The sequence below is a fragment of the Mesoplodon bidens genome, assembly GCF_964165515.1.
Source record: "Mesoplodon bidens genome assembly, chromosome: 4".
NCBI classification, from domain to species: Eukaryota; Metazoa; Chordata; class Mammalia; order Artiodactyla; family Ziphiidae; genus Mesoplodon; species Mesoplodon bidens.
Window position 1 is genome coordinate 169,825,188 of NC_138160.1, and position 22,713 is coordinate 169,847,900.

The 22,713-nt window shown below is 36.9% G+C and overlaps 1 protein-coding gene across 2 annotated transcripts in view; it reads left to right on the forward strand.

Moving 5' to 3' along the window:
- The window catches only part of GABRB2 (gamma-aminobutyric acid type A receptor subunit beta2), a gene marked incomplete at both ends in the record, with an annotated part of 288,520 nt that overhangs the window by 89,793 nt on the left and 176,014 nt on the right, over positions 1 to 22,713 (forward strand). For both annotated transcript variants that reach the window (XM_081231212.1, XM_081231213.1), the window contains one exon: positions 6,459 to 6,679. In XM_081231212.1, coding sequence (XP_081087338.1) covers positions 6,459 to 6,679 — 221 coding nt within the window. The remainder of the gene's footprint in view (positions 1 to 6,458; positions 6,680 to 22,713) is intronic.

Genomic DNA, 22,713 nt, shown 5'->3' on the forward strand with positions numbered 1-22,713 from the left:
ATAGTAAAAGCTATGAATGTGCTATTTGAACAAACTGTCATGGAGTTTTATTCACACAAAACTTGAATTTTGTTTAAATTAAACTTGCACTCACAGTTTCTATAATATAATCCTATAATCACAGGTTTTACTTCCTTAAATACATTAGCCCTATCTTACAAAAGCCAGAAGCTCAGATTCTTAGCTCAGAATCAATCTAGCATAAGTTAAAGGAAAGTAACACATGATAGTATATTAGACTCAGTTGTTATTTCAACAAGGGATAATAAGATGAAGCTAAATTTTTAAATTTTCTTTCAAAATTATAAATCCTGAGCAGAGAGAGAAGATATTTCTCTGAACATATCTAATTTTGGAGACAAAATTGTTACCTGGAAGACCACGAAACAAGATTAATCACCAAAGCTCAAGATTCTAGGACAGCCGCAGCAATTTTCAAAGCTTAGAAGATGTAGTTGCAATAGGTAAAGCAAATTAAACAACCCACACATTATCAGTGATGAAAATAAACCGTAAAAACCCTGATCATTAAAAAAGTAACTGTTAGGCGTCTTTATGTCCTCAGATGGCAGACCAAATACCTGTGAACCCAATCCCCTACACCACCATCTTCTCCCCAAACAGAGAAATAGGAAAAAAAACACAAAGTTAGGGAAAATGACATAATTACATTTATAATTGTTCCCATATACATAAACATGCATTGCAAAAAAAAAAAAAAAAAAGGAAAGCTTGGAAATGGTCTCCAGAGAAGAAAAAGCATATGGAAAACCATAGACATAAATGAAGGTAGGAGAAATCTGAAGCAAGTCGAGGTGGGAATATACACCACCCAAGTGCAACTGGCAGGCTTGAGACCAGGGTAAGATGCTGCACCATCCAGAGTGAAAGTCTATACTGGAAGCAGGCACGTGCTGTGGCCAGAATGATGCCACTAATCTGTGAAAGGAGTAGGTGGAGAGAATGAGCCTCAAGAAGGTATTTCCCATTATTTGACGGTAAAACACCTTAAATGGCTTATGTTGGTATTTACTTCTTTTGGTTTGTCTTATTAATAGTTAAGCATTGTCAACTGACTGAATATGTCGATTCAGGTTGAGTTGAAAGAAGATAAATAGAAATTTGGAAAGTATGCAAAACCCCAAAACACAGTGATTATAGAAGTCAGCCTAATAACCTTATTGCTTTCATAGTTCTAAAGTACCTACCCCAAGATATCTATCAATTACAAAGGAAAATAGTAACTTCACAGTGGAGAAATGGGGCAGATACTACATTAACCAACTGTTCAAGATTAATATCCTCACCAATAATAAGACATATTGACATCATATACCCGTTATATGATGGATACAGTGTTTCTTTGGTGATATTCTGGCCAAAATTGTATAAACTCAGTCTCATCGTGAACACATCAGACAAACTCAAATTGAGAGACATTCAACAAGATAACTGACCAGTACTCTTCGAAAGCATTACATCATCAAAGACAAGGAAAGACTGAGGAACTCTCACAGATTGATGGATGCTAAGGAACAGAAAAACTAAATACATGGTGGGATCTTGGGACTGGATCCTGGAACAGAAAAAGAACATTAGTGAATAAACGGGTGATATTCTAATAAGGTCTGTAGTCTAGTAAATAGTATTATATTAATGTTAATATCCTAGTTTGATATTGTTCTATAATTATGCAAAATGTTAATCTTAGAGGAGGCTGTGTGAAAAGTATACGGAAGCCCTCTGAACTACTGATATTTTTTTGTTTTAAACTATAAAGTTAAACTATAAGAATAACTTTAAAAGGAAACAGCAAAATAATAAAATGTTTTATGTAGATTGATATCCACCTATCAAATATACAGTAACAGGAGGTAAACAGAAAAATGTTCGTAGAGCAAGAATAGGAAGTTCAGGGCTTCCCTGGTGGCGCAGTGGTTGAGAGTCCACCTGCCGGTGCAGGGGACACGGGTTCCTGCCCCGGTCCGGGAAGATCCCACATGCCGCAGGGCGGCTAGGCCTGTGAGCCATGGCCGTTGAGCCTGCGCATCCGGAGCCTGTGCTCTGCAGTGGGAGAGGCCACAACAGTGAGAGGCCCGCGTACCGCAAAAAAAAAAAAAAAAAAAAAAAAAGAATAGGAAGTTCACAAAATAATAGAGTTAAAAAAGATAATAAACACATACACAAATTATTTCATACCATATATTTTGTAGAACACTAAACCAAAGAAACAGGAAGAGTTTGAATCTTGGAATTGGGAATGAATTACAAAGACAGCAAGAAACAATTATGAAAGTACTTTAGATGTTTAGAAGATTTTGAAATGGCGAGATGCATTTGAACACAGGGGTGGCAAAGCATTTCTTAGAATGGAATTGTTTTATTCCTAGGGGTGGAGTTGGAAACTACGTAGTCCAACTGCTTCATTGTACACATGGGGAATTGTGAAACTATAACCATTTAGTGGTAATCTTATTAGTGCATCCTGATGGGGCCATGTGTCCCCTGGTATGCATGGAGATGACTTATTTTGTAGCATCGCTGTACTCCACCCCCCTCCAGGTGTCAAAGCAGCTCTTGTTTTCCCCAATTCCTAATTTAATTAGCCTCAGTTTCTTCTTTTGAGTTGGAAACAGACTCATGTACCTCAACCGAGGTTATGACAGATGGCCATGAAAGTACTGGGGTAAGAACCTGGGTGTGTCTGACCTTAGAGATCATGGGGTTTTTTGTTTGTTTGTTTTGTTTAAGCAGTTTTTAAATATGTTTTTTAAATTTACATACAGAAAAATGCACTCATTTTGGTGTATAGTCCTATGAGTTAACTAATGCCTAGAGTCGTGTAACCACCACTACAGTTTAGATGCAGAGCAGTTCTGCTACCCAAAATCATTCCTCATGCTGTCCTTTTGTAGTCAACCTCTCCAGCACCTCAAATAACAGAGAAGCACTCATCTGTTCTTTGTTCCTATAGTTTTACGTTTTCCAAAATTTCACATAAATGGAATCATATAATGTGTATTCTTTTGAATCTGCCTTCTTTGACTTAACTTTCTTTGAAAATCATTGATGATGTTGCATGTATCAAGAGCTGCTCTGAACATTTGCACACAGGAGTGGGATTGCTAGGTTGTATGTCAAATGTATGTTAACTCTGTAAGAGATTGTCCAGCTGTTTTCCAAGTGGCTGATTATTTGTATTCCCACCTGCAATGTGTAAGAGTTTTAGTTGCTCTGCATCATCATCAGCACTTGAAATGGTCAGTTGTGTTGTTGTTTTGTTTTATTTTGGGGGCCTTGTTCAACATATTTACTTATGTACAATTTTAAAGTTTGGAGACCACCTACCTTTGGGATGTGGGAGTGTCACATTTACAAATTTCACATATACAATAGTGAATATGTGGATCTCACACTAACTTAGACATCTATCTTGCTTACTTGTTTGCTTATTTATTTACATTTGCACGCTCCAGTTGATTCACACTATTTGCTGAAAATATTATGCTTTCTCAAATCTACTACCTTTCTACCTTTGTCAGAAATCTTTGAGCATATTTGTGTGGGTTTATTTTTAGATTCTACTGTTTTGTTGATCTATGTTTCTATCAATACTACACTATCATATTGTCTTAATGTAGTTTCCGAGTGAGTCTTGAAATTAGGTAGTGTGAATCCTCCAGTTTTGTTCTTTCCTTTCTAAATTGTTTTGTTTATTCTCATTCCTTTGCTTGCCATATAAACTTTAGGATCAGCTTGTTCATATCTACAAAAATCCTGCTTGGATATTGATTGGGATTAAATTTTTAAATTTTATCTGCAGATCAATTTGAGGAGAATCGACATCTTAACAATACTCACTTTTCAAATCCAGGAACTTGGTATATCTCTCCATTTATTTTTGCTTTTGGCTGTGTTTGTGTGAGTGTGTGTTACTTTAAGAAGATAAAAGAGGCAGAAAAAATAAATAAGAAGCTCACTGTTGTAATGGGTTTTCTTCACATTTTGATCTCTACCCATCTGCCTATTAGTTTTCACTTTGCACAGTCCTTAGATGGTGGCTTTTTTATTCTTTCCAGGATGGTTGGTTGTGATTAGCAGGAGAGAGAGCCTGTAGTAAGTAGGCTTACTCCATCTTCCTCAGCATTGAAAGTCAATTGGTTTTAGTTTTGATTATCTAACTGCTTCTTGCATGGTGATGCCATGGATTGTGGAGCACCCAGAACTGGTTTACTTGCTGTTATTCAGTTTGAATAAACCAACGGTGATGCAGCTTCCTGAAGTCAGGCTTGTTAGATGGGTGTAAAAGATGTTTTCTACATAAAAGTTCAAAGCATTTATCCTGGGGGCATGAGGGTCTGGGAGAGAGGGTAGAACACAGAACCATTGTTTCCTTTTATGTCCAGTAACATTTTTTCGATTCAGGAACCTCTTCCTTTCTTGACAGTGTCATGATGTGTCATTTAAAAATAAAAGGAATGAAAACTGATGCGACAGTTAGCAGAATCACCAGGATCTGTCTGGGGGCACTTCTTAGCAGGCACTGCCTTGCTGACAAATAACAGGAGTTAGCATATGACTCTGGATCTCACAATATTACCATTTACTTAGCCCCAAAGAAAATACAATTTCCTGTGTCCAAACACATCTCAGCTGACTGATAAGCTCCAGCACCTTCCAAACTGTGTTATCTCCCCTAACTCTTAAGAGGGCTTATGTAGCTTCATCTTCTAATAAAGATAATAACTGAATTTTCCATTTTATCTCCAAGAATCAGAAATCACTAAGTGTGTTCTCTCAAGCACAATATAAATTGCCTATTTTATTTATGGCCAAGTTTTTAGGCCGTTTGCAACATAGAGACATGTAAAAAACGTATCTGATCCATTTTCTGTTCTCTAGTTATAGAATTCGTAAGTCTTCAAGTTAGCTTTTATTATAAATCAGGATGCTATGCTAGAGATCCTCAGACTAATTCTTTAATAAAGCAGAGTGTGCTGGAGCAGTCCAGAGCACTGACTAAAGTAATCCACTCAAGTAAATTTCACCTACAATGTTTTGATATACCTTTAGGCTATTAATATTCTTCTGTTAGAATAGAAGTTTGATTCTGTGCTTCTCATTCAGAAGTCAGCTCTACACTGACTTCTGAATGAGATAAAAATTTGTATATTTGTGAAACCAGGGAAAATATTTAAATTTTTTGCTGGAGGATTATACTTTTCCTATGAAGCTATTTAATGTTTTTAGCAGGTAATACCTTGCAAGTCATATTTTAAAATTGCATAGCCAAATTAAGATGTATAAATCTCAGCAAGGGTTGGAAAAACTCAGGGACTTCACAGAGATTGAAGTGTGTATTTTATCCACAAAAGTAGGCAGGTATGTGCAGAAATCCAATAGGCATACCATATTGGATATCCATTCATTCGTTATTTGTGCCCTAGGACTGTGCTGGCTCTCAGGTTGCAGAGGTGATTAATACATAATTCTAGTTTTCTTTTTTTTTTAAAGCCCTCAAGTAGGGCATTGTGAACTGATATTAAAATAGAATGGTAATTATCCTTTTCAAATGAATATTTGGTCCTTCATTTAGTCATTCAAATGAGGGTGAAAGAGCAATTACATTGTACCCATAGGTGTCTAATGGAGAAAACATGTCACAATATGTATGTAAATACTTTATTCATAATTTATAGCTTTTTGTAGTTTACAGACTGCATTTGAGTTATATATTTAATTGTCATAATAATCTTCTGATAGATCAGGGATATATTAAAAGCCCATTTATAGTTAAGGAACTGAAGTGAAAAGAAGTTATGTAAATTTACTCCTAGAAATAGCTGGAAAATGCTGGAGCCTGTGACTCCAAGACCAGTGCTCACTTTATAACAACGCACAGTTTCTCAAAACAAAAGAGCCTAGCCTGATGATCCAGAATCCCCAAAATTCTCATGAAATACTAACTGAGCTAATATTTTTTAGATAGGGGGGAAGCTACATTAGTCTCAGTATAAATGTCACCTCCACTAGGAAACTCACTTTGATCAGACAGATTGAGATTCTCATTATAATCTCTTATAATTACTGCTGTAATAAATTAACCACTTTTTACAATTGTATTTATGTTCCACCTAAAACAATCCTGGGTACCGCACTTTAAGACAAATTAATTATTAAATAATTATTTCTTACCATCTTTCTTCCTGAATAATGTGTGATAAATTTCACAAGGATATGCTCTCTTCACTGCTGTATATACTGTGGTGCCCGACACATAGTACGGGCTCAGTAAGAATGGGTTTAGTAAATTAATATTTGCCTATATGTGAATAATACATGTTTTTGGTATTTGGTTGTGTATATTTTCTTGTGAATACTGAAGCGTTTGCCTGTCTCCCAAGTCCATTTATGTACAAAATAACCATTTTTTTTCTTTTATCTTCTCAATTTCACAGGATTATACCTTGACAATGTACTTCCAGCAAGCTTGGAGAGATAAGAGGCTGTCCTATAATGTAATACCTTTAAACTTGACTCTGGACAATAGAGTGGCAGACCAGCTCTGGGTGCCCGATACTTACTTCCTGAACGATAAGAAGTCGTTTGTGCACGGAGTGACTGTCAAGAACCGCATGATCCGCCTGCATCCAGATGGAACGGTCCTTTACGGCCTCAGGTCTGTAGCGTCCATTTCAAAATTGAACTCTTCCTGAACACCGTAGTTACTGTTCTTTTTTGGAGGGGCATACTGTGCTGTTTTCCTTAGTCCTCCTTTAATTCTGCTGATAAGCAGTTAAAGCTCCTAGTCAATAGACATCTGAGAGCTCAGTGTTCCATGTTTACAAAGGGACTTATCCCAGCTAAGCCTAAGTTTTTCTGAATTATCTTCCAATATCAGCTGCTGATCCTAAAGCTGCTTTCTTTAAGGAGTAGGGATAAACAATATCAAAATAGCTTAGACACAGGGTGTCTTTAAAGTGGAAAAAAATGATGAGTGCCAAATACTTGTTTGAATGTGGCAGATATTCTGTTTCATAAATTGTTCCTGAGCTCTATGAACTGGGTCTGGTCCTCTGAGAACAGGAAGGCTTTTTTTGCCCTCTTACCTCCAAGGAGCAAGCAGACTTGCAAATAAATAAAGCCATCATCTCGGGTTTATTAATAATGAATTTACACTATTAAATGTACCTTTCTATCAGAGAAGAATTGTGATGCTCTGCTCTTTGGAGGATGAATTGTGAAATATGACAGTTTCTTCTTTTAAAGTTTATTTTGTATTAGATGGTTCCCTGGAAAAAAGATGAAGAAAAAAGATATCTGTCTTACTCTGAAAACATTGCAATATAAAGAATTCCTCTGCATTATTGGGGAAGACTCTCTATTCTGAAATGTTCAGTTGTCTCTGATATATTCTGTTTTACATAAACATGTGGTGACTTTATCATAATAATGATAATATTATTATTCATTTATTGAACACTTGTTAGGGGTCAGACATTAGTGAGTACACTCCATGTATTATTACAGTTATAATAACTTATAACAACCTCATAAGTTAAAAATGTTATGATCTTTATTTCAAATGAAGGCTGGTGTAACTTGTCTAAGATCGCAGAGAAAGTAAGCAGTGAAGATGGGACCTGAGTCATGTTCTAAGTTCAGAGCCAGAGCTCTTAACCATTACCCTAGGTTGCCTCTCACTCCCACACTTTTCTTATCTGTTATATCTAATTTTCATTATCTGCTGTGTTCATCGTTCCTGACTAGTGCATTGTCTTAGATCCTTATAAGCCAGCTTCTTTGTTTGTTTATCCTGTTTGTAGAGAAAATGGCATTTGTTTGTCAGTGGAGGGAGGGACTGAGGCCAAGAGAGAGCATGTTTGTATGCTGTGTCAGCCATTGGAAGTAAAGAGATGAATTGGATACAGGCACTGCTCACAGGCCTTAGGGAAAAAGAGAAATAGTGGAAAGATAAAATAAGTTGACTGACAGTGTCTGCAAAGACTCCACCAAAGTGGTGGAATTTGAAAGTATTTATGGAAAGAATTATCTTAGTAGATACATTGTGCTAAACTTATTGCTTGGAATCCACTACAATTTATTGCTTGTGTCTATGTTCCATAGTGGCTGCAATGAAAATATGGTATCACAAAGACCTTGATGAGATGGTGACCACATGGGCAGTGGAGGAATGCAAAGAGGTTGTAGTTCACACATTTTAAGAGTTAAGCACAGAAAGAAGTCAGAATCCTGAAGAAGGCAGAGAGAAGCACAGAAATAATAAGTTACTCATTTGGCAGGGAATGAGCTGAGAGAGGCCTGGGAAGTAGCAAGTTTTGGCTAAGCATCAGACCCAGTGCTGGATACATTTTGCCCATCAAATCTTCACAGCAATCATGTAGACGTTACATTGTGTTTTCCTTTTTTTGGTGATACCCACATTTAGAGCAGAGAGCCAGTTGTGTTCTCTTTGTTATACCTAGCACTGACAAAGCACGTACACTGTAAATAAACTCAGTAAAGATTGTCAATGAATTCTGAAAGTACCTATGCAAAGTTGGATGGGTGGGAAAAAATCAACAATCAAATGTCTTTGAGAGGGACAAGAGAGGGCCAATATAGATGATAAATATGGCTTCTAATCATTAAGCCAATAATCAGACAGAAAAAGGTGGTGGCTGTTCATTCTTGTCATTAAGACCAACTGGACACTATTACTGTAAATCATCACCCTCTCAGCCCCACTTCCAATAAGGGCTAACGGCAAAATATGCAGGCTCCTGAACACATCTAACGTGCATAAAATTAACACTCCTGGACAAAGAAGAAGACTCATGGATTGTGATTGTCCTCTCAGTTGTGTAGTTAATCCTGAGTTTGAAATTGATAAGAGGTTTTTCAGGAAATTTGTAAATATCCCATTCCAGTTTTTACTGATAAATAGAACAGTTTATTTCACAGATGAAGTTTAGTGCAGGCCAGATATTCCTTTTCAACAGAAGAAGTTTCATTTGCAATAAAAAGTAAAAGGAATTCAATTAAAATTGCTGCTGTTGGATTGATTCAGACCTACTTAGTTCCTTCTCCTACTTACCCACTCTCCTACCCCAGTCATTCTCTGTTACTGATAGTCTGCTAAGAAATTTATCTTGTTTCTATGTTCAATAGTGACTGCATTCAAACAGCATTTAGAATGGTAATAGTATTAATATTAGTAGTTAGTACGCATTAAAGGACTTAGCCTGTACGTGTCACTGTGCCAGAGCATTGCTTATATTATCTCATTTAAAATTGACTTTATTCCTACAAACTGGGCGCTATTGGTTGGTTGGTTTGTTTTTCTGTCTTACATGAAGAAATTAAAGAACTTGTGTACCAAGTTACACAGCTACGGCACCGGAAAGTATAATAGTTTGAATACAAAGATGTTGCTCTTCATTATCATTCTGTCCTACTCCTTAGGTACTGGCAGATGGAAATAAAGAATAGTAGAAATCACCTGAGAGCATGCAAGGGAAAAAAAGAAGGTGAAGAAAAGTGATATGGAAACAGCTTGCATTAGATCCATAGATACAGACTTTGTTCTTGATTGATAGAATAAAGCCCTAGAGAACAGCAGTCCTGAGTCATCTTTGGAAGATGCATCTTTAGGTTCTGAGAGTCACACCATTCCCAGTTTACTAAGGGATGATTTTTGCTGTGTGGAATCCTGGGGCACAGACAAGATCATTGCAAAGAAGTTGGTAAGGGCAAGGTTCATCAGTCAGAATAAGGAGAATTGAAAGGCGATCATGAAGACCTAGACATAGAAAGCTGGTTCAAGGAAGACTTTAAATATAAGGCACTGACCAATAAATTAGGTAGAACAAGTCCTCTGGGCCGAATGTCATGCATGTTCAAGGCAAAATCCTTTAAGGACTTAAATGCTTCTTCCGTTGAGATGCACAAAGATTGGCAGGGATGAGGGGGCTGGAGGGGAAGTCATTCAGAGAATCTGAGTAAGCCTCTTTTGTAGAGTTTTCTTAGTGAAATTTTTAGGTATTAAAACATATTAAAGATAAAGTAGTATGCAAAATATTAATGCTTGTTGAATTTCATGGTGGGTACATAGGTGTTTGTCATGCTCTTCTTTCAACTTCTCTGTATGTTTGAAAATTTCCATGATAAAATTTGGAAAAGAAAAAATGGCCTAGGAATCTCTGGTTCTATTATCTAAGAAATAGCACTCAAGATTTAAAAGTCTGAAGCCAAAGAATGGTATTTCTGATCTCTTAGAGGTAGAGAATTGCCTGTATGTGACATGTGCTTTTAGTAGCTGTGTCTGAAAACGAGGTCATCTCATCTCAGAGGATGCATACTTAATGGGTGGGATCCATGACCACAGACAACCAGGCTAAGCCATAACCCAGGGAGGAATGCTCATAGCTCTACACTTAAAGCTCGGATAACCTCCTTGTGAAATCATCCTCCTGCAAGGATGTACCCATTGCTTTTGACTGTATAGCAGGAGCTCTGAGTCCACTCATGCTGAAACAGTGTGTTTGGATAGCATGAGTTTTAAGGATAGTGCTCAGCTAATTGACAAACTTGCATTAAGGTAGTTCAGAAAATGAACTTGGGAAGTTCAGAAAATGGAGATTGAGATTTAGAAATATGGGAAATGTTTTAGTTATTGCTGTTATAGGCTAGGTTTTAACAGTTTTCATTCTGATTGGGTTTTTGTTTCCCCATTGCCAAAAACATGGATTAGCAGCTTACTCTCAGTTATTCCATTACTTTTCAGGTTGATAATCATTTTAGAAGGATAGAGTTCTGATGCTGTGCAAAGAGATGAATGGACACAATTGGGCAATGCAACCAACTTCCTTAACAAAGTATTATGATAATGGAACTTGTATTTTCATTTGGACTTTTGTCACTGACCTCTTGTTGAACCTTAAGCATCTTCTTCAGGTTTTAATTTCCTCATATATAAAAAGGGGGGGAGATAAATTAGACAATGTCATTTTAACAACCCAATCATCTTCTGAATCAAATGAGATCAGTGAATGTAAAAATTTTTATAATCTGACATCAGACTGGGAAGTGAAATTATGTATTTCGAGTAGCATAGTAATTGGTAGATAGTAAGTGTGCAGTGTTACTTAATATTTGATAAATAGATGGATGCTGAGGATATTTGATAAATAAACAGAAGGCTGGAACAGAGAAAGGTTTAGATATCAAGGCAGTGATTTTATATTGTAGAATTTTACCCCAGGTATCTTTTCATGATTCTGTAAAGATACTCCTTTGTCTAGAACAAAAAGGACAAGAGGAGCACGAGTGAGCAAGTCTGTTGAAGAGAATGGGAAAGGTCTAGGTCAGGCATGTCTAAAGTGAAAAAGGGGACTACTAAAATACTAAGAGGATTGAAACCTGCAGTGGAGCCAATTATCTCCAGCCATTGCACTGGCAGGCTGAGATGAAGAGGAAGGAAACTAGATGCGTGGCTTGAGACCCAAGTGGCCATGACAGCCTTTAGAAGCTGCCCTGTAGCCCCAAACCCAGTACCTCATTTGTAGCATGCACTCAGTAATTTTCATTTAATCAAGCATTATATAGTTTCTCTTAAACCAGGCCTTTCCTCTTATTCTCATCACGTCTTATCATGCATCTGTTTTCTCAACCTTGTTTAAAGATCTGCAGGAATAATTAAGAAAAGTGATGAATAATGTTGTTTTTCAAGTCTAAGTTTATAGTTTGTGGTTAAAGAGCAATAAAATCCTTAAATATAGATTCTTACCTTCACTCTTGGCTAGTTGATAACTCAGTTATACCAATGTGATCATAAAATAAAATACCTGCTTTCTTTTACGATACTATTTAGATATTTCTGTTAGGAGATATAACTGGAGGTAGGGAAGAATATTTTCTTGGGATGAACCCAGCTGTAGCAGTGGTGACAACAGACTTCTCATTGACTAGGCAGAAGAATTCCTAGCAATTTATAAAGCACATATTCCAAACAGATTATCTGTATTTTATTCCAAAATAAAATTGGCCCAATCAAATTATTTTCAGAACACTTCAAGGAAAAATGTCATAGAAAGTACAGGATTTCTGCTGATGAATTCAACTAAAGCACTAGCCAATAAAAATCAGGTTTAATCTGGTGTTGACATGGCATCATAAAGAATGTTACATAGGTATAATTTAGACTGTTATTTACTTAAAATAGGAGATATTTATTAGATTTCAGAAAGCTAGTGATAACTACACTGATCAGAGAATTAGGAGAGCTGCATTCTAATCTTACATTTAGTAGTTCTTATAATTATTCACTTAAATTATTTCTAAATTTTATTATCACTCCCAAAATCTCAATACCTGTGATTTTGCTGATCTAGGACTTCCACCTTATTATGCATACAGCAGTATTTAATGTGATATTGCAGTGCTTTAGCAATTGTAGTTATCTTCTTGAAAAAAATCTTCTGATTAATTAAGAAGGCAAAAACAAAACCAGTGCATTCAGGTATATAAGAAAACCTGAATTGTCAACTGATGGCACCCTTTTGTGAATGTAAAAATGTATATTTTTTTATGAAAATTAGAATGTGAATCCCAATTGGACTGAATATGCTAAGTCATTAACATTATATCATAAGTATTTTAGCACGTTACTAAATTGTTCAACAAAAACATGAAAACAAAACCCATTTCCTCTTATGAGATGTTACATAATTATTATTAAACATTTAGAAAATACAGTTAAGTTATGAAAATATAGCTACCCTTAATCCTATCACCCAGACTTAATCATACCTGCATCTTGCTTTATACTCTTCCAGATATTTTTCTAGTAAAAAAGCATATAGGTAATTTGTCATAAAACAGATTCACATTATACATACAATTTTCTGATCTTATTTTTTTCTTTAACGATGAGTGCACCATAAACATGTTTGCCATATCAATAAAACTCTGCTCACCATCATTATTTAACCATTATAAGACATATTTGGGGTATATTCCTTTATCCAATATAGGATATGGTTTATGGCTTTGACATAAGGTGAAATATGTAGTTATTGCTATAAAATGCAGGACTACTATTTCAAATTTACTTAGTATTTTAGTGACAAACAGGCAAAGCTTTTTGCAACACAATTTGTAATCTTGTATTTGTGCTGTTGTAACTTTTGGTGTCATCAGTTAAATAAATGGCTCAGCAGATGTACTGATGCTGATTATTAGGACAGTTCTTATGGAAGGTGTGACTTTCTTACTCTTCTGGTAGTAGTTGACCCATCTAAAAATAGCTGTTTGTCTTTTGGTGTGAGGGGGCAGCCCTTGATTTCATATGTCTGTACACCTCCTATATGTAACATTGGGTCAGAAACATGTCACTTCTGATTAAAGGTTCACAATCTTGAAGAAAGATTCAGCAGGAAGCAGAAGGCAATTCAGCCACCACCCGCTATGTATGTTCTGTCATTGGGAAAATGGCAAAGGATAACGTTAGCCTGTGATGAATTTAGACAGGCAAGGTTTATTAATTGTATCTTCTTCCTCTACTCCTAAAGCTTTACCACAGGGTATGAGGCAAGTGAATAACTGAGTAGCCATCTCACACTGAAATGTAGTCTATTAAAAATTAATATATCAATTTTTTACTTGGATTTCCTAATTGGTTTAATTCATTTTCATAGAGATATGGAGTGAATGCATTTTGTCAAGCAGAACAACAGAGATTTTATTAAGAATATCAGTTCTTCTGGCCAGAGTGTGAGACCCTGTGCTCTAGATTCTCAGTCTTCTAAACAGGAAAAAACACCTTCATGCTACCTCCACCTCCGTGGGAAGAGACACATACATCCTCCTTAAAGAGCTGTAATTATTTTTTTCTTTTTTTGGCTGCGTTGAGTCTTCGTTGCTGCGCGTGGGCTTTTCTCTACTTGTGGCAAGCGGGGGCTACTCTTCGTTGCAGTGGGCGGGCTTCGCATTGCGGTGACTTCTCTCTTGTTGTGGAGCACGGGCTCTAGGCGCTCAGGCTTCAGTAGTTTTAACTCCTGGGCTCTAGAGCGCAGGCTTAGTAGTTGTGGCACACGGGCTTAGTTGCTCTGCAGCATGTGGGATCTTCCCGGACCATGGCTCGAACCCGTGTCTCCTGCATTGGCAGGCGGATTCTTAACCACTGCGCCACCAGGGAAGTCCCTGTAATTAATTGTTAAAAGAAATTTCTTGCCCATTATTTTTCACTATAAAATAAAATTCTTTAGATGAAAAGTGAATGTATTTAGAAGTAATTTCTGTCATCTTCAAGTTCACCTTCTTCATTATCACAGAAAAGAAGAGGGAAGCTCGGAGAGGGAAGTGATTGTGCCTAAATTCACACAGACAGTTGATGGCAAAGCACAGAGCGGGATCCCAACCTCCTGACTCCTAATCCAGGGCTTATTATTGTTCCTGCTGCTGGAGTCATTTGGTTACTTGCCGTCATCATGGTCTGACTAACCTCAGTGAATAAGTCAAATCCAAACTGGAAATAGCAGAATCAGAATGACACCATTAGGTGTAGTCCAGGGCTCTTTTGGTTGCAATATTTTTGCTGGGTTTTTAGATAACAACATTTAAAGAGGAAAAGAAAATCTGCCTGACTTCTTTTTCTCAAATATTACTGACTCATCACATTCTTGTAATCAGTGAGTCTCCTTTGCTACCCTAGTTGTCTTCATGTCCATTGATTTCAGTCCAATGAGAGCTGAATGTGGCAGAACTGAAACCAAAGATATGAAAGATGAGTGGTCAGAGACTCCAGGGGTTTCACAGCAGGAAAGACACGAGCTGCGTTCCCAATAAAGATATGGATCTTGTATTTGCAGACCCAAAGAATGAGTACAGGGTGTCATCGAAGTGGACCTTGTCTGCAAAGAGGAGAAGACCTGAAACCCCTGAGAACACGCCATTCATTGGCTTGCGGATGTATCTGTATACAGCATGGCTATACATAAGTGCATTCAGAAGTAGCACTAGCATGGTCCCGATTTCACTAGGAACAAACCCTCTGGGTCACGAGAGTACTGGCAGCATGGAGAGAAGCCAGATATTTATTTTGTTTTGTCTTGTTTTATTTTATTTTAAGAAAACTATTTTCTAGTGGATGATTAAAACTGTTGCTGTTGTATATGTGCTTGTTTGTGTATATGTATATGTCCCCATTTATAGGTATAAATATGCATATGTATTCATTTATAGATTTGTATTTGTGTGTATATGCATATTATATATACACACACACACACACACACACACATACACCTGCAACATTTTTTTCTGTTTGCTTTATATTAAAAATAAAGAAAACAGAAATGACTCCATTAAATCAAACTTGAAACCATGCCTATTATCCTCACGATTAGTTTAAAGATAAAGTTTTCTCTAATCACATTTTGTACATCTTTTGTTCCACCCTGATTTCATGAAATCAGTGAATTTTGTTGGCAGCTTTCACTGGCAACTTGCTTATTAGCAAGTAGGCAAAATATAGGGTTAGACCAGATAGTCTTTGTAATGACTTTACTCATGATAGAGTTTTAATTACACAAAGACCTGTTCAAAACAAATATATATGAATGAATACTTATTTAGCTGAGATAGTTGAAGTAGTGGTAGTAGTGGTGGTAGTAGTAAAATTTATTGAGTACTTTTTTGTTGTTCATCATGCAAATTTACTTACTTTTAAAAATTTATTTTAATGAAGTATATTTGATTTCAATGTTGTGTTAATTTCTGCTTTATAGCAAAGTGATATATACATATATACATATATATATATTCTTTTTCATATTCCTTTCCATTATGGTTTATTACAGGGTATTAGATATAGTTCCCTATGCTATACAGTAGAACCTTGTTGTTTATCCATTCCATATATAATAGTTTGCATTTGCTAATCCCAAACTCCCAATCCATCCCTCCCTGTCCCTGCCCCCGAATCTTGGCAACCACAAGTGTGTTCTCTATGTCTGTGAGTCTGTTTCTGTTTCATACATAAGTTCATGTGTGTCATATTTTAGATTCCACATATAAGTGATATCATATGGTAGTTGTGTTTCTCTTTCTGATTTACTTCACTTAATATGATAATCTCTAGGTCCATCCATGTTTCTGCAAATGACATTATTTCATTCTTTTTAATGAATGATTCCATTATTTATATATTCCATTTTATATATATATATATATATATGTATGTATATATATGTATACCACATCTTCTGTATCCATTCATCTGTCGATGGACATTTAGGTTGCTTCCATGACCTGGCTATTGTGAATAGTGCTGCTATGAACATAGGGGTGCATGTATCTTTTTGAATTACAGTTCTCTCTGGATATATATGCCCATGAGTGGTATTGCTGGATCATATAGAAGCTCCAGTTTTAGGTTTTTGAGGAATGTCTATACTGTTTTCCATAGCGGCTGCACCAATTTACATTCCTATCAGTAGTGTAGGAGGGTTCCTTTTTCTATTGAGTACCTTCTGTATGTCAAGCCCTGAATTATTTATATTAAACAATCCTGTGAAGCAGGCTACCATCAGTGCCATTTTATAGTTGAGGAAACTCAGGCTTTGGGAAAGTAAGTAACTTTCTAGTGAGTTTCCAGGCTTAGTGTTGAACTCAAAGCCTATGATCTCAGTCACCTTCCCAGAGACTGAGAGAACACTGTCTCTGTCCAGGTAGATGGATACAAAAGACTCTTGGAAAAAGCCGGTACTGAAAACACTGATGGAAGATGAAGAATGGAGAGCCTAAATTCCCAAGGCTCCTGAAAGGAACTTCTAAGAGTCATTCATCTCCCCTCTAGAGAGATTTTTGTGGGCATCATTCTTAAATAGATGGGTATGACTCTCAGTCTTGAATAGGACTCCACAATAGGGACTTGTGCATTGTTTTTGACATTGCTATTCCCATACATATAGGACATAGAGTATGTTCCTCAGGTATAACTAATATCATCACTCCTCCTTTCATCCTTTATTCTTGAATGGATCTCTACTTTGCAACTGTTTAGATGCAGAGAGTTATTTTTGTTTCAATTTTCTGAATACCCAAGTTCAAGGAAAAGCAGCATGCACTACAGTTTGTAACTTGGTGTATAGGGATTTTGAAAATCTCTTCTATTTCAGAATTGTACATCCATATTGTGGAGTTTCAAGAAGGTTACAGACTAGGGAAAAGCAACCACTGTAAGATTTGATTAAGTCTCAATTTAGTTAGCCAGAGATGTAAAACCCTAGTGCATTGAGGAGACACATGGCTGCTGTGGTTTGCAGAGACTCTGAAGGCTGCCTGCAAGTCACCCAGTCCACAAGCTTTCCTGCTGGATTGAAGAAGGTTAATTCTTACTTGTTAATCTAGGAAGGAATGACCCAAGTAACCTGTACACCTTCGTGTCCCAGATTTAAAATACTCTCTCAGTGAGACCCTTGACTCTAACTCTAGCATCAATACTCTCATACTGGAAGGGAAAGCAGAAAGAGTACTGAGCCATTAGACACACCTCTAAATTTCAGACAAGTGGTGTCTTTGTCTACTGGCAGAAGACTCCAGAGTACACGGAAGAAAATCTATATTTATTTTCTGGAACAAGTGAAAAATATTTGTTTCACAGATATTCACGTCAGCCTTATTCTCCACGGGCAGAAAAAGAAAGGAAGGAGATAAAACATTACCCAACCTCTGGAAATCACCTCCATATTTTTTTGGTTAAAAGACTTTTGGTAAAAGTTTAATTACTTGATTTACTAAATGGGTGGTAAGGGAGGATTTCTAGCCCATTCCTACCTCTTTATTCTGGAGGTCACAAATAAAGCAAGCCAGACCACTGTAATAGGTTAATGACTCAAATCACAGTCACCATATTATGAAATGCTCAAGCTATTTTACTTCTGAGAAGTAGCTCATTATCTGCACTCGTATGGACAGAATAAAAGGTACCAAAATGCTAAATGGTCATAAATCCTTGGAGGAAGATTCCAATTCCATGTTGGATTGTTCTCAGTAGCAATAATAGAGAATATAATTAGGACGTTATATTTTAGCAGCTGTAGTACACTGACAACTAAGGGAAAATACTGAAAAGACCAGGAGAGAGACCAACTTCTTCTGGCATGTTTGGAGCCTGGGTTTGGAATCTGACCGCCTTGTTGCAAGGCCTTCCTCTGTCTCTAACTAGCTGTGCTCCATCTTTCTGAGCTTCAGCTCCCTCATCAGGAATATAGGGCTTTATAGTACCCACCTTATAGAATTACTGGGGTGATTAAGCAGACAAATACTTGTAAAGATTTTCGTAAAGTGTTTGGCACATATAAGTTGTTTGTAAAGATTAATTGCTGTTATTAAGATTTCTACATGTATCTAATGTTGGCCTCTTCTGCTGTTTCCCATCCTGATTCGTGTGGGATGATATTTGGCAAGAAGGAATGGTGGTGGTAAATCCTTATTATGTACCAACACTGTGCCAGGTTTCGGGGATACACAAAGACAAATGAGACATTCAAAACTTGAGACTCAAAACTTGGAGGTTAGTAGGAGAAGAATATACATAATAGGGAGATGGAAGAGGTAGGATAGGATGGTAGGTAAGAGCCAAGTTCTGGAGTTGGTTCTTACAGGCTTTGTGGCTTTTTAAAAAGTTACCTAACTTTAAACTGAAAATTATAATATCATTTATCTTGCAGGAATATGGTCAAAATTAAATAATATAACCCATGTAAAGTAGCTGGCACACAGTAGGTACCTATTAAGTAATTGTTGTTGTAGTTTATTACTGTAGTTACCAAAATAATCATAATAGTCAAAATTAATTGGGTACATACTGTGTATCAAGTACTGTGCATACATTGCATCTCCTAATCCCCAAATAATCCAATCTGGTAGATACTGATATCCTTCTATCTTTTAAGAGGAAACTGAGCCTTAGACAAATTCAGTAACTTGTTCAAAGCAGTACAAGTGTAAGTATCAAAGCTGGGAATAGAATTCAAGCCTGTTTGACTTCAAAGCCCATGCCCTTAGTGCTTTAACAGGTTTAATGTGGAGGAATGACCCAGTGCCTGGGCTGGGAGGTAGCAGAGCAGACATAACATACTCAGAATTTTCATAAGGCTAATAGCTGAATGCAGTTTTTCATTTTGACTACCTAATATTAGAACATTGGTGTAGTGTTCCAAAAGGAAGCCTGAGAAAATACTAGTAGTTCTAATACATGTTTAATGAAACAAAGCCATTGTAGTGAAGTGAATTGCTGGACATTTAACTCATTTACCCCTCTATCTATCCAGTCAACTAGTGAGTGAGCATCTCTTGTTGCTCTAGGTGGGGGATGGGTGTTGCAGGAGTGAATAAGCCAGATATAGACTCTACCTCCAGAAGCTTGTACTTAGAGAAGGAAACATACAAGCCACCATGAAAAAGGATGTTTAATGATAAATGAGGGCAGCAAATTGTGATGAATTCTATGAAGAAAAACAGAATGAAAGATTGGATAAAAAGTAGCTAGAAGAGTAAGGTGGAGTCCTATTTTAGGAGGTGACACCTGAGCTGAGGTGTTATTTATGAAGATTGACAGCAGTGATCTGAGGAATGAGAGTTCCAGTTGTAAAGGACAGAAGCAAAATGGTCCTAAGGGCAGAACAAACTCATGTGCTCACAGGAAGAAAGCTTAAGTAACACCGCTTTACTCAGAACTTTGTTTCTTCTCTTTCACATTACTGCATTTTATGTTCTTTATAACTAGATGCATTATTCCTTTGTTTACTATTTTTGTTGGCCTCACTCCACTAATATATAAGCTCCATGAGAGCAGGGACCTCAGTTTTATTCCCAACTGTATTTCAGCCTCTTGAATAGTGCCTGTCTCAGAAGAGTCAATGAAAAAAATTGTTGAATAAATGTATGTGTAAATGAATTAGCAATTACAATTTCTTCACAGTATCTCCTATGTTATCAATCCAACTACCTGACTCAGTTTATCAGTTGAATGGGATCTGTGCTCTCTTAAGTGTTTATCTCAAATTGATTTATTATTCTATCTCTATTCAGGCACTCATGCAAAATCATATCTAACATTATTAAACAATGGATTTGCATACTGAGTAGAAAAAGAAGCATCAAATCAAATCAATAGCATTTGATACCCAATTATCAAAGGTCATTAGGTTTTGATGAGGAGAAAAACAAATCTGACTCTCCTCCCTAGTAGATACCATGTGCATTTCTCTATCTTAGTGAGAAGGTGAGACGGTGCTTGGGGTGATGCCAGTTGAACAGCTGATAAGAAGGCATTTTGAAAATAAAAACAGGATCAGCAATTGTCATGAATTCATCTTCCCAAATTGTGACTTAAATACATCTATTAGTTGATTTTGTAGAAATTTCCATTGGTACCTGGTGTTTTGTTATGTTACCTTGTCATTTGCAATCAGTATGGTTTTTTGAAAGACGTACAGAGATGTGAAGGTGGAGAGAATTGTATCAAAGTGGAATTCAGGTGACCCATATTAGCCTTCCACCACAGAATGAATCAATGAGAAAACACTTTCTAATGAGAGCTAGCTCTTTTTAGGTACACGCCTCAGAAAATTTGTCACTGTTGAGTTCAAGAAGGAAGTTCTATTTAGGGTCATCAAATATTTTATGAATAAAAATGTGTATGGATTCTCATTGATGGCAGAGCAGAGACATCATATTCTTTGCTTAGTATAGAGAATATCTCTGTGTTATTTGGACTATCTTGTTTGAACTTCAAAATGTATGTGTGTATGTATGCGTGTGTGCATATACACAGCATATACACATGTGTGTTTTCTGTATTTGTGTGACAGAACATAGGGCAGGCAGTGGGGGGAATGAAGGTTGATTACTGTGAGGGGAAAAGAAGCACTTACATTGGCTCAAAACAATATTTTTCCCAAATCATAAGTATTTTAGCCCATTTTCCTGGAATCATGGGTTGATTTTTCTTTAGGGAAGTTAGATATAAGAAACACAGTGGTCAACCTTGTGCCCATATAAAAAATGCTCATAGTGTGATAATGAGAAACACTGCCTCTACCCCAATGGGCTCCTTCTTTGTTCTTAGTAGTTGAATGAATTGTGTATTTCATTTCTACACTAATGTTGGTCAATAAAGGTTAATTCATGGAGCCTTGTTAAATTACTCCATCTCTACATCTCCTGATAAAGGGATGAGACGAACCATGGATCTGGTCCTTGTTTGATGGTAGGTGGAGTTACTCTCAAGGAGGAAAAAAAATCTGTATTCACTGCATGGGTGGCCAGGGGCTGGGCAGGGATATGGAATGAAAGAACAGAGGGGGAAATCAACACAGAGTGAGAATGAACTTCTGAATCCTCAGTGTAATATAAACAGTGTCCTACTCTGAGTCACCAAGTTCCAAATAATATGGATTATCAGACATTCCTCTTTGGGGAAACTTGATTCTGAAACCACCTAGGAGGCTAAATTTAGTCTGTGTCAATAGATAGGTTTTAGTCTTAGTGTTTATTTTATTGCAAAACTCTCAAGCATCTTAGATAAGGAAGAGGCTATTTTTCTATTACTTTTACTTTCTTTGTGATTTTGTTCTTTTCTATTGATCATCAGGCTTCTGGGTTTATTTCCATCATAAGTGGGATGCTTGGTTCAACTGCATCTTGTGTAGTATTTTTAAGTTGTGTAAAACCAAATTACTATCATTCAGTGACAACCTTCTTTAATTTCTTTATTTTGTTCTTGCAAGTTTTCAGTTTCTAAAAGCATGGATAGAAAAGAGTGGGTACATTATACATAGAGCCACATTTACGATAGATTATTTGCTGTAGTTGCTGACCTGGTGGACAATGGGGAGAAGGGCCGGTAGTGTTTGACTCTGTATTCGGTGCAATCAGCTGTTGCAGACACAGTTTTGTTCAGAAGAATGTCAGGGTAAGGGCTTACCTATGTAGACAGCATTCACTTCAAACCAGATACTGAACATGAATGTATTCCTTATATGAGCTGTGACCTTTCTGTGCTTTGAAATGTGGTTTCCAGTTTCTCATTTGTTTTCCCCACTGCTCTGTGATAAAGAGAACTGACTGAATCAAGAGGGATTTGGGGACACCAAACTTTTTGACTTCTCTGGATGGCACCATCTGCATGAACAGATGGTGAAACATGTCACAGGGCTAGAGGGGACTCCAAGATGCAAAAAAAAAAAAAAAAAAAAAAAGAGAGAGAGAGAGAGAGAGAGAGAAATAAAAAGGGAATGCAATGGCGGGGAAGAACAGATGAGTGTCAGTGGCCAGGAATTCTTTGCAGTCTGACTCAGGTAGTGTCACTGAGTGGCTGCCACCCATGGAATCCAAAGGTCCCCAGGACAGTGGTGCCCTGCGTGTTCTGCAGGCAGATTGCTCAGCACTGGGAATGGGTGTGCACGTTCTTTTCTCTCTGTTCTGATGGGAGGAGATGTCTGGTATTGTTGGTTAAAATACCCCATGGCAAATAGCAAGGTTTAGTTTCCATTAAGCTTTTCATGTGGCCATTGGCCACCAAAAGGGCTGCCTCAGTGTTCTGGTGGTAGAAGATTCTGCACAGGATTGGATGTGTCATTATAAATGCAAAGCATCTACTTTTGCTCATGGTATTTTATTTATTTTCATGTTTCGTTTTTCTGT